This window comes from Alligator sinensis, unplaced genomic scaffold (genome assembly GCF_000455745.1).
Source record: "Alligator sinensis unplaced genomic scaffold, ASM45574v1 scaffold301_2, whole genome shotgun sequence".
NCBI lineage: Eukaryota > Metazoa > Chordata > Crocodylia > Alligatoridae > Alligator > Alligator sinensis.
The window spans coordinates 609165-622012 of NW_005841874.1; the positions used below are offsets into that span (position 1 = coordinate 609165).

The window sequence follows — 12848 nt, forward strand, 5'->3', positions numbered from 1 at the left end:
CTGCAGCTGCCCCGGGAGCGGCGTGATGCCACATCGGTACAATCGAGGGGTCAGCACAATTGAGGTCTTGGAACATATCCCTACTTGTTACGTTGTAAAGTGGGTTCCCTTTATGCCAATTTGAGTTATGCAGGAACGCATGTACAGCATAAAGCGAGGGACGCCTGTAGTGACCAGCTGGCACCATGCCCTCGGCTTCCCTCTGGCTCTCAGGGTGCCCACTCTTTGTTGCCTGAGCGAGAACTTCCCCTTTGCAGAAAGCCCTTGGCTGCGCCATGTTCCTGGCAGTGGATGCTGCTGTCACCGAGCGGTTTCCTTGTAGAGAGGAGCGGGTAGAGAATCTGTGTCGGAAGGATGCTTGCAGACTTTGGACACCTCTGCGGACTTTGTATGCATTCTTATTTTCCTTGCGGTGGGTCTGGTTAAGTCACTGCCTGCCCTGCTGCGGAGCTCGCCCTTGCCTCCCCTCCTCCTGCAGCCAGTGATAGCCAGGTAGGTCCTTGTCTGTCCTGTCCCTGGGGGCTGCTTGGTGCCCATTAATCTCTTCCAGCGGAAAGCTGGGGCTTCCCTTTCAGGGGAGTGAGCACAGCTCTGTTGCTGCGGCTTTCCTGTGCAGGTGAATTCCCTGCTGGGGAGAAGGGGGCTTGTTCTTGGAGCGGCGTGCGCGCTCCTGCTAAAAAACAAAGGAGCACAGAAGACGAGGCGGGCAGGATGAGCCGAACTGTAGAGGCCTCCAGTGTTGGTTGCTTGGTGCAGCTCTGTTGCATTGACTGGGCCTTGAAATCCTTTGCAGAAGGGACTTGGGCAAAATCGGTGTGGGTGGCTAATGATCTGCAGGTTGATTTGCCTCCCCCGAACCTGGCCAGAGCGCCTGTGAGGCTCAGGAAGGACAGCACTCAGTAGTAGGCAGGGTCCCAGAAGCTCACGTATCACCAGCTCCATTTCTTAGCGTGGCGGGCACAGCAGCCCCTTTGCTGTTCCAAGGGGATGCTGCGGGTCAAGTTGAAGCTGAAGCCTTACTTGGACACCCGAATGCCAGCTGTGTTTCCTGTCCCAGAGGCTGCCAGGGCTGGCCGGCTCCTGCCTGCTCTTCCAAAGACGGGTTTCCACGATATCCCCCGCAGCGGGGGGAGGTTCACATGAATCCGGAACGGATCCGCAGCTGCTGCAGAAGCTCGTTCCAAGAGTTGGGAGCGAGTGTGCCAGGGCTGAGGAGCACATGGGGGAAAGTTAGCTGCAGATAATCACTCCCTCCCTCGCTCCCATTGTCTGTGCCTCACGTGGCCAGGCCCTGGCACTGCTCACGGCTGTCGCAGGCTCTGTAGGTGTCCTTCTTTGTCTGTGTTGTGGTTGGAACCAGGCTAGCAACAGCCACGTTCAATGGCACTCGGAGCCTGGCTTCTTTGCCCAAGGGTGGTGGTCTGAAACCCAGGCTAGCCAAGTCCCTTCAAGGCCCTGTCTGCCCTATCCAGACAATGAACGACAGCCGCTGAACTCTTTTTTGCAGCTAGAGGTGGTCAGAATATGTTTTCACCGGGGCATTTTCCTTTAAAACTGCTGCTCTGTCAAAACCGAATAGTTTTGTGCAGATGTGTTGATGTTGGCGAAGTGCGTGTTGAAGAGGTTTCTTTATGCCTCTCGGGTCAGAGGGTGCTCAAAAGCCTGACCTCCTCCCTCGATCTGAACATGGTCGTTTCAACACGGTTTGGTTTTGTGAGCGTATTTGAAAGGTTTCTGCTCTCCTTCCCCTGCAGAAAGAAATGGGATCGCTGTACCCAGCCACCTCCTGCTGCAGCTCAGTCGGACTCTGAGATGGTTTGCTCTGGCATTATGTGCCCACTTCCAAAATCGATTAACCCCACTCACAGACTGCCAGCGGCATCTTGGTCATTGCCTGCACTGGGTCACGACTAGCACAATTTCAAACACGGGCCAGCTGGATTTAACCCTTGTGTGCCCATGACCCTGCACACTTCTGCTCTTCACTACTTGCTCTGCACTGTATCACAAGGTTCCTGCATGGAAATGACTCTGCCAGAAAGGCAGTTTTCTGCGGCCAGCCTTCAGTTGGCTTCAGTCCCTGGGCTGCGTTTGCAGAACGGTGTGGTTTTGAGCCTTTAGATGGTAGCTAGCGGCAGCGAGTCTGGGGCTTGGAGCGAAGGAAAGAGGCTTCATGCATGGAGTAGCCTGCCAGGGGCTCTGGGGTGCGTGTGTCCAGCCATGGTCGGGACAGTAAGCGTGCTCCCCCGGCGCTTGCTGGGAGAATGATCCTGTTGGCTTTCTGGTGCCCTCTTTTCTTGTTCGTCCAGTTCTTGAGCTGCTGGCGACAATACAGTGCCGCTACTCGGTCTCCATTTAAAATGAATCGTTACGTTGCCATTCTGAATGCGGCTCAGCTCCACTCCACCTCTGGCAGCAGGGTGCATTTTCATGGGGTTTCCAGGTCGCCCTTTGTGAGTTGAGGCTGGCTCCCCTTCTGTTAGAGGCAGCGAGGGGCAGGAGGAGGGGGGTTTATTGAGAAGCTCAGCGGCTGAAAACAGGTGGGGGGCTTGGAGCTTGTGGTGCAGAACAAGCCAGACCCTGTCTCTTGTGCTCGTGGCCCAGGGTCAGTCGCTCAGTCTCCTCAAACATTGCTCCTGTGCACTGGACATGCGTGCCGTTGGATTCCCCACCTGCTTATTTTCCTGGACAGCTCTACAGTTGGCCTCCCCTGTGGATCTGAGTCCAGTTCCCCAGAGGTCGGACACTCATCACGACTGTGATGCTAATTTTGGAGCCAGGAGAGGGCTGTTCCTAAGCAGCGGAGGCCTAGGACTAGGACAAGGACCACTGTATTAGCAGCAGGAAACAAGTCAGCAGCCCCAGGAGGCTGATAGGAGCCGGTCCGTTGGATCTGCATTGCTACAACCCAGAGCCCCGCTGTGTACCAGAGCTTGCCGTGGTGTTCCTCAGCCAGGAAGGCAGGGCAGTGTGAAGAGGAGCCTCTGGATGGGCAGACCTGCTGTGTCCCACGGCTCTTTCGCATCGCCGACCAGCTTGACTTCTATCCTTCCCACAGAGATCATCGAGGCCACATGTGAAGCGATGTAGAGGACCTGGGGCGATCCCCTTGGGTTCTCCGAGGCCACCGTGACTGATGGTAGCTGGAAGCCTCCCATGCGGCTGTTGGGGAAGGTTTGTCAGACCCATGCTGGAACTGACGGGCTGTTTGAGCCTGCACCGGGGATACCTCTGGAAGGGTGAGAATTGGTTTTATCCTGCCTCCCTTGCCCTTGGTTTAACTTTGGTTGTGTCCTGTGTCAAGGTCCATGAGAACAGACCAACACGCTGGTCCAGGACGGTGGCTTTTACCTGCTTAGCGGCCACTGCGGCACAGCCCGTCTGGGCTGCTTTTGGTGTGCCGAACGCTGCGGAAGGCCACGAGGTAGCAAACTGCCCGGGTGCTCTCTGGATGCAGTTTTGGGCTGCAGGGAGGCCGATGCCGCGCGGTGACAACCCGGCCCTGTTTGTTTGGTGCTTCCTGTTGATTTCCTCCTCGGCCCGGCCTGCGTTCTGTTATTTGGAGCCCGTTCTCATGACCTTTGCTCCGTGCACGGAGGTTTTCCAAAGTGCTGGGGGTGTGGTCCTGCTCAGCTGCGTTATCGTGTGATCCCAGCCCCACCACCTCAGGTCTGTTGGGACGACGTGCACATGAGAGCGGACTTGAGAGACGGATTTAAAATGAGCCTAACCCGCCCCCTCCCCCCAATTGCTGTATTTTGGGGGCACCTGGTCTGAATTTGGGGGTGCAGGATTCTATAAGATGGTGCGGGCAAAATCTATAGGGCCCTCTGAATACATCCACAGGAAAGATCTTTGTTATTCCTATTTATATAGGGGCCCAGGCTTGCTCAAAACTGCATGCCGTCCCTGTCCCGTGGGACTCGTGGACCTTTGGTGACTCCGAGATGAAGTATCAACATTTCCCTGAGCAGCTGCTCTGAAGCTCTTGGTCTGGTTTCTGTCTTCCACGTCTCCAGCCCTGTGCTGTTATGGATGCAGTGCTTACAGAGGCCCAGGAGCAGAGCTGTTCTGGCCTCGGCAGGCGCAGTTGGAGCTCTGCCCTGCAAGCAATGAGGTTCAAAGTCAGCACGGGTGGGATTTTTCAATCAGTTATTTGAATGGAAAACATGCACTGGGCCTCTCCCAATCTCTGCTTGGAAGCAGTTGGTGCATCGTTTGGAGGGCGTGTTATGCCCACGGTGGAGCTGGATCTCCCCTCTCTGACCCCTGCCTCGCTGGCGGAGCTTTACCTCTTAGGTGACCCAACGAGTGAAGGCTCATCTGCCCCTCAAAGGTACCGTCACGCCCAGCATCTGTGTTGTCAGCCCTGGTGTTTCAGACGCCGAGCTGCACCGAAGCCTTGCATCTGTGCAAAGCGATGAGCTTTCTCAAGTCTCCTGGAGCGGGGACTCTGGGTTTCCCCCTACAGAGCAGCTTCTCCCAGGAGCTAGGGGCAGGCCTGGGTGGCGAAAGCCTTTCCTTTCTGGCATCTGGTCCTGTTCCTGGGGTGCGGAGAGGAGTGGCTTTGCTGGCTAACCTCCCTGCTTGCTGGCAGCTGTCTCGGTGACACATGGGCAGCGCGGGGTGTGACTAATGCAGGCCGTTTGGGCTCCCTGCTCCCTAATGCCCAGCAGCTGCTGCCGGGCACTGTCTGAGTCTGGGCTGTGAGGGTCACCTAAGCAGGACTGGGCTGTGGGAGCTGCGCTCTGGACAGGGTTAAGCTGGTGGGAAGCATGAGGTTAAAGCACAGACCTGGGCATTGGAGGACTCAGATTTTATTCTCAGTGCTGCCACTGATTTCGTCTGACCATGGGTGACGGCACTTCCCTCTGTGCCTCTGCAATCCGGGGGCGATGCTGACCGACTGTGTGGGGAGGCGGGGGGTCAGTGTTTGGCAAGGATTTAGCTGCTGTTTTCTAGGGAAATGCTATTCCAGCCTCCTAGTGTTGGATTCCAGAGGGATTTATTGTGCAGACAGTATTCCTTCTGGGTTACTGCTAACAGGGATGTCCTAAGGACTCTGCTAGGATTTTGTGGGCTGCTTTCCTAAGCCGGCTTCACAATGACATATTAGCTGTGAACCCAGCTGCTGCAAGACGCTCCAGCACCGGGCGCTGAAGAAGGGGGTAGGAGTTAAATGGGGAATGAGGTCCTCTGAGCTTTATCTTCACTAGGAAAAGGTGGAGTTTACTGCTAGCGTTTATCCTGATGCGATTGCCAGGGCTGCGCTTCCCTGGAGGGTTTTGCTGTGTTAGGTACTTTGATAGGTGAGGTGTCATTAATTCATTAAAGAAACAGCGACAATGCGACACCTCGTTTTCCTAGTCTCAGTGCAGGCTGCAGCCAGATTTGCGGGGGCTAGCAGCAGGGCCGGTCCCTGCTATGCTGCTTCTAGCGCGTTGTCCTGGCACGGGCTTTGACTGCTTTAAGCAGTTTGGCTCTCGGGCCTTTTCTAGGAAAAGACTTTCTAGAAATCCGCAGGCAGGGCTCTTTCCTGTCGCTGAGCTTTCGCTGGCGGCCCACATTGTGCTTTCTGGTAACCGTATCCTCTCCCTCCTCCTGAGACTCCAGCCTCTCCCCTTTGGTTTTTAGGAGGTCTCTGTCTATGTGGGGTATCATGGTGTGATAGAGAAGCAGGGCCTCCAGAGGTCATCTATTCGAGTCCAGCCCCCTGCCTGAGGCAGGATTAGCCCTATCCAAACCATCCCAGACAATCCATAATCTAAACTCTTCGTAAGACTACCATCAACTCCGACACAAGACGAGACGTGACACCCAAACCTGCCGCAGGTAAAGCAGCCAATGACCCGCTTCTACACGGGGTTGTTAATAAATGCAGTTTTCGGCTTCATGTTTTTAAGAGGGGCATGGAGAAGTTAGAGAGCGTCCAGAAACAGGCGACAAGGATGATCAACGGCTTGGAAGGCAAGTCGTACGAGGGAGGCTGAAGGAGTTAGGCATGTCCAGCTTGCAGAAAAGGTCCTTAAGAGAAGTCCCGATTGCAGTCTTCAGATACCCGACAGGCTGCCATAAAGACGAGGGAAAGCACCTTTGCTCTCTTGCTGCAGCGTGGAGTAGCTCAAACTGACCCACGCTCCAGCAAACCATACTGCTTGCTCCTGGGGCATCTCGCACCCCTTAGAGGGGAGCATCTCGCACGCCTAGTGTGCAGTGATTCCCAGAGGCCGGTCCAGAGCAGCCAAGTGTGTCGTCAGTGCATTCTGCCACAGTTAAGTAGCCTGTTGGGATGTGCAAAATGTCGCAATAAGCAGGAACCCATGGCCTGATGAGGTCAGCGCTTTGAGCCTGCAGGGAAGGGTGGTAGTCGCTAGTCAGGAAGCATTTATTGACTCGCCTGTGCATTCCCTTGCTTTGTAACAGGGGCCTCTCCACTCCCCCAGGGGCTGTCCCCATTGATGTAGAGACCAGACTTTTAGAATATAGGCCTATTTTCCCTGAAGCGGTGATGATGAGCTATACAGACCCCACCCTAGTTATCACAGGGTTAATGAGCTGTTATGGGCTTAATTGGCCCAACCCTGTTATGCCTGTGATGCATGGAAGGTGAAGCCTAAAAGAGGAAAAAAAACAGCCTGGTTCAGAGGAGAGAAGGGAGCACCTTGCAGTTCTTGGCCCAGATCTGGGAAGGGCTGGCCCAAGACTACGACTTCGGGACTATTGGTAAGGATTTGCCCATGGGCCTCCTCTCCCAACAGAGAGCCGTAGTTCATTGTATTTTGAGTTCTTGGTGATTGTCGATAACCCAATTTCTGTGGATTTGGCCAGAGGGCTGAGTCTCCTGAAATGGGACCTACCTGCTAGTTATGGAGGGAGGCGGATTGACTGCGATGCGCACCTTGATTCTCACCCGAGGAAAAGCGTGTGTGTGCTGTGTCCACTTGGGTTGCCTTTCCCACGTGGATGGCTCTTGCCGGGGCCCTTGGGAATCTCCGGGCTCCCTCGGCTGACATCTTCCTGTGGCCAGTGCCTAGGCACCGCTTCATATTGGGAAATTGCTTGTTGCATATGTGTGCTTGCAGGTTCACCGGGTGCAGAGCTTTCTGCTTCTGGGTGAGGTGGGTACAGCGATCACAGGCCTGTCTTGCTGTCCTGAGAGACAAATGCATCTCCTGGGCTTTCAGTGCATTGTACTGTCTCTAAATGCTCCTGGTGACTCTTAACGCAAGGGGGGCTTTCTGCATGAATACTGACTGTATCATTGCTGCAATAGGTCAGCACTAGATCTCTGAACCTGTGGTGAAAAAGGCTTTAATGTTCTTGCAACTACTTTCCACCCCACTCCCAGAATTGTTTGTTCCTACGGGAGATGCAGCTTCTCTTTCTCTCGGGCCAGAACATCTTACCCAACAGTGTGCCCTTGTTGCAAACCACCACCACCTCCCCCCAAAAAACAAAACCCAACCAAGTGGCATCCTTGGTTGTACTGTATTCACAGGGGATGCCTCTTGCAAATCTAGGGAAGCGGTTCTTCCTCTCCATTCGGCCCTGGTGAGGCCTCACTGGTGCGTTGTGTCCAGTTTTGGGTCCTGCACTTCAAGAAAGATGTGGGCAGGTTGAAGTGTCCAGTGGAGTGACAGAAGTGATCCGAGGCCTGGGAAGCATGACTTCTGGGGAAACGTTGAAAGAATGATTTAGTCTGGAGAAGAGAAGAGGGGAGATTTGATAACAGTTTTCAGATCCCTGAAGGGTGGTTACAAAGAGGAAGAAGATGGACGTTGCTCTACGGCTGTAGAGAACAGGACTAGGCGTAATGGCCTGAAACTGCAGCAAAGAAATTTTAAGTTGGAGTTTAGGAAGAACTTCCTGGCTATGAGGATGGTCAGGCAATGGTATGCACTACCTAGAGAGGTGACGTAATCTCCATCCCTGGAAATTTTTCAAGAGCAGATTAGACAGGCGCTTGGCTGGGATGGTTTAGTCGGGGATGATTCTGCCTTCGGCTGGGGGATGGACTAGATGTGACTTGGTGAGGTCCCTTCCAGCTCTACTTTTCCTGTGATCCTCAAAGCAAAGGAGACGAAGCGCAGTGACTTTGAGAAGGACGGTCAGAAGCAGCTGCCCCACGCATTTGACCAAGCTGGTGCTGGTTGCTTTGGCCAAGGTCAATGCTGTCCTCAGTCTGTGACCTCACTTGCCAGGTATCTGGTTCAGTCCCAGCACATATTTTTTCTCATTACTCAGTATCAAATCATCTCTTTCTTTGTTCCTCCAGGTTGCCAAGAGCAATGTTCTCTTCCCCTGGTTGGGAGTCTATGCCAGGTCTGCTGCCTACCACATCCCAAGGGCTGGGCAAAGGGTAGGACAAAACCAAGCAAGTTGGATTTTCCTGGAAAACAATCTCTAGGCAGATTGCTCCAAGCTGGCCCAGCTGAAAGGTCAGGTCTGGCATTTGGTGGTTGCATTGTTGAGGCCTGAGCCACTCTGAAGGAGCCGAGGTGGCTGAATTTAGTCTGAATCAGCCTGTTCAATGTCCATGCGCCCTGTGGGTTTCTCATGCCTTCCTCTGTGCAGTCTGTTAGTACCAGCAGGTCCTACCCTCCAGGCCTGCCTATACCTACGCAGGTTTAGCTCTGATTGTCTTGTCCGCCTCCTGGTGTCTTGCTGCTCTATGCTAAGTTCTTTCCCTTTTGCCGGCACTTTTCTATTAATGAGGTGAGTCTCCTTTCCAGGTGTGCTGGTCCCAAGGGCTAGAGCTGGGGAGGGAGGAGGTGGCCAGCACTTGCTTCAGCTGTGTTTGGAAATCATTCTGAGCTGGCCTGCAAGCTGTCTCCTCTCCTGCATTTGAGGCCTGCAGGGAGATGGTCTAATGCTGTCCCCTTCTCACAAGGGAGTGACAACATGGAGGTCAGAAGTCAGGATGCTTCAGCTGTTTCTTGCACCATCTCCTCCAGTGTCCAGGTAGTTCACATTTACTGTGGTGGGATCCTTCTCGTTGTCTGGCCCAAATACTTTCTGGCGTTTCCTGTAAGGAGAGTGATACGGCGCTTTCTTGATTTTTTCTTTTCCCTGTTGGCTTTGCAGATGAGGGGCCAGTGCTGCTCAGGAGAGGCAGTGCTGTTGATGACCTAAAGGGCCATCTAGAGATTGAACGTATCGAGAAAAGGGTGCAGGACCTGGCCTCTTCCCAAAGCTCCTGCTCTCGGCCCTTGTGAAGCCTTTCATGGCCAGGTAAAGCAGGCTGTCTCCAGGAGAGTAACCACTGAGCCTGAGAAGGGAGCTTTTGGCATTTACTCCCAAAGAAGAACCTAAGTTGGCAGCTGCCTCACCTGTGACCCCTGGGTACTTGCTTCTGCCCTCTAGGAGGCAGAGGTACCCTATTGTGGGGTGCAGCGCCTGCCATTGTCCAGCCCAGCACACTTTAGGCTTTCTCCCTTCTTGGCTTCATGGCCATACTGATAACGCTTCCAGCCCAATCCACTGTCCTCTGCTGTGTGAACCCGGTCGTGGCTGGCTGCTCCATGGGAGGCTGGGAGAACTGATGTGAGAGACCCTGGGTTACGGGGCTCCAGTCTAGCAAATCGTCTTCACTCTGAGTCTCCGATGCTGAGTCTCACTTCTGTCTCCTGTTTCCTGAGATATCCTTACGCTGCTGTTTGGGGCAGGGGAGAAGGTGGTATGAGATGGTCAGTGAGATGAGGGCAGGGTCAGTTTTGTTGCCTCCCAGGACAGACCTGTAATTAAATGCAAGCTGATAATGAATGTGGTGGGAGAATGAGCCAGTGGTGATTCCTCCTCCTTCCAGCAATGTCTACCCAGCACTGAGTCCTTGGAGGTGTCTGCCTTGTCCTGAGCCCTCCCAGTGCTGCTCTGTTGACAGGGACAGGATGGGTCTGTGAGCGAAGGGGCTGTGCTGGGGTAGCCTCCCTGTATGTGGAGGCCCGCAGGAGGGGATGCTGGCGAGCAGATTTTGTGACTCTTGTTCCCCAGGTGTGGCGGTTGAAGTGCTCAGACGCTCCCCCTGCCCCCCTTCCCCTTGTCTTCTCTCCTTGCTCTCCCGCTGAGTTGCTGCTTTTCCAGGAATGAGCTGTTCTGCTGGCCCAGCACATTCCACCGCATCAGCACTTTTTTGGCAGGAGCTTTGCCTGCCGTTAGGAAAGCGCAGGGGCTGGCCAGGCTGCTCTCCTCCAGGGGCCAGGGGAGAGGGCCTACTCTTGCCTGCCCAACTACACACGCCGAGCTGTGCTGGACTTCCTTCTGCCCCTGCCCAACGTGCCGTGGGTGCAGGCAATGGCAGGGGCCGGGGCCTTTGTGGCAAAAGTACTTCATGCCCCTTATGTGCTTCCACTCTGCTATTTACTGTGTGTCACTAAATTCCTGTGACCACCCAGGGCGCTGCAGGTGGAAGCCTTGAGTCGCTTTCCCAGGAAGTCCAGAGAAAGGCGACTTATGTGTTGGACTCGGGGGATTCCCAAGGGGCCTCGTTAACAAGCTGCTATAGAAGCAGATGATGTAAGGAGGAATTGTTATAACCATTGGGTCAGCTGCGCTCTGGCCCGGAGCCCTTTCCCTCCCATCGCTCTGCAGTCCGACTCCTTCCCGTCCAGCTCTGGTGGGATCTTTCCTATTCCACATTGTGCTCAAGTTGACATGGCTCAACAGATGACCACAGGATCCTAGAGGGCAGGTAGGGATGGTTTAACCCCTATGTTAGCACCTTTGATAACCCTCAGGCATTCTCCCAGCTGCTGGGCCAGGCCCTATAGCCTTTCCTCCCTACCCCTCTGGTTGTTGCTCTGCTCTTCCTGGTAAGTGTCTGTAACCATTGTTGCAGGTCCTCTGAGCCCATCTTCCCTCAGCCGGGGCCCAACTTTCTGTTGTTGAGTGTTTCTAGGTTTGCTGGTGTGCTGAAGTCCCCCTGAGTGTTTGCCTAGAGCTGGGGTGGCCAACCTGCAGCTCCGGAGCCACATGCGGCTCTTCAGAAGTTAGTATGCATCTCTTTGAATCTTTGCACAAACACGTGGTGACCAGCTTCTGTGCAGGGCAGGTGGGGCCGGGCGGTGGAAGGTGCTGGGAGCGGGGGCTGCGCCCCCTGCCACTCGCCCAGCCAGCACAGGGCCGGCGCAAGACTGTGCTGCTGCACTGCCTCTGGGCAAGTGGTGCACAGCGACAGGAGCCAGCCCGGCCTCCCCGCGCCTCCCAAATGAGCAGCGGCAGGGCATGAGGGCAACCCGAAAATCTTCTGTAGCCCCTGCTCCACTGCCCCGATCCAGAGGCACATGCCCCGCCATACCCTGCAGCCGCTTGCCCAGCTGGGGTGACACTGCTGCTCGTCTGGGAGGTGCGGGGCTGGGCAGCCCCTGTCCCAGCCCCAATCCCCCCATCACTGCGGGGGCGTTGATCTGCCCCCACATGCCCTACCACAACCGATTTACCAGCTGGAGGCAGCTGTGTCCAGCCTGTCGGAAACCTGCGGGAACCTGGAAACACTCTCGTAATATGCAAAGGTCATAAATGACGGTGTTGTAACTTGAACAGTCGGACCTCAGGACTGCCTGTACGCGAGTCGCCCGTTTAGGGGCACTGAGAGTGGCAGGGAGCCCTTAAGGGGAATCGGCTTCCTCAGTGCTACCTCCGAGTAGCACTGTGAGACTTTGTGGCATCTTCTCCACGGGGAAGAACATATCAGTGTGACAGTGTCTCCCATGGCTGTCTGCCCAGCTATCTGCCACCGAGCAGCCTGCCCAGGTCTGTTGTAGAGGACTCCTGCTGCCAGGAGTCAGCTTCTAGAAGTCAAGATGGAAGGGGCTGCCAAGGTGGAAGGGGCTGCTTGGCTCCCTTTGGTTTCTAGGCCTCATGCTTAATGTTAAATTTTGCTGCCTGAGGGGCCACTGGGGTTGATCCGCTTATTGCAAAATCCTCCTTCCTTTCCAGAGTGCTAGGCTGGAAGAGTGCTAAACCGGAGGTGAGGTGAGGTGCCAAGTGCAGCAGGACTAGCTCTGAGGCCTGGGGCCCAAGCTGGTTTCCATTCTTGTGTGTCCAGAGCGGTGGCGGTACCGCACGGGCGGTCCAGAGCGGTGGCGGTACCGCAGGGACTGGCAGTTCTTCAGGACAGGAACCATTCTTCTGCCTCACTGGAGTCTCTAGTCTACGCAATATAACAGGTGCCTCAAGAAGGTCCCCGCTGGCAAGCAGGGTCCAGGGGTGACTGTTAGAGCCCTGCCCTCACATTCAAACAAAAACTGGATAAAAACCAGCTATAAAGTTGTCACACACTTTCAAGCACCAACTTTGTAGTTGCCTGGCTTTCTTTATTGCTGGATGGACATTTTTATGGTGTGATAACGACTTTGCATGTGTAGCCATTTTAAAGTTATTGCACAATTAACCAGCTAATTGCATAATATATGAATATGTGGCAGGGTCCTTAGGATCAGGGATCTGTAAGAATCAACATAAGAGCAATAGTGGGAAAATAAGGCTATGGACAGAGGTGACAGAACAAGGAGCAGCAGTCTCAAGTTGCAGCAAGGGAAGCTTAAGTTAGATATTAGGAAGAATTTTCTCACTGAGAGGGGGTGGTAACCTATTCCAGTGTTTTACCCAGAGAGGTGGTGCAGTCTCCATCCTTGGAGGTTTTTAAGACCTGGTAGACAAAGCCTTGGCTGGGATGGTCTAGTTGGGGCTGGTCCTGCTTGGAGCAGGGGCTTGGACTGGATGTGGCCTCCTGAGGTCCCCTCCAGCCCTCATTTTCTGTGATCCTGTGACTTGTAATCACTCGTAAATGGGCAGGGGAGCAGTCTCTTAGGAAGGCACATCAGCTGGTAGGATGCAGAAAGAAGCCGGCT

The 12848-nt window shown here is 54.6% G+C and overlaps 1 protein-coding gene across 4 annotated transcripts in view; it reads left to right on the top strand.

Annotated features, from left to right (window-relative positions):
• Window positions 1–3141: 3141 nt before the first annotated feature.
• Window positions 3142–12848, top strand: part of DVL3 (dishevelled segment polarity protein 3) — a 34349-nt gene continuing 24642 nt past the window's right edge. For 3 of the 4 annotated variants that reach the window (XM_025195950.1, XM_025195953.1, XM_025195951.1), the window contains exon 1: window positions 4218–4336. In XM_025195950.1, coding sequence (XP_025051735.1) covers window positions 4233–4336 — 104 coding nt within the window. In that variant the 5' untranslated portion in view covers window positions 4218–4232. Of the gene's footprint in view, window positions 3240–4217; window positions 4337–12848 lie in introns of those variants that run through there. The other variant, XM_025195952.1, reaches the window with a different exon arrangement.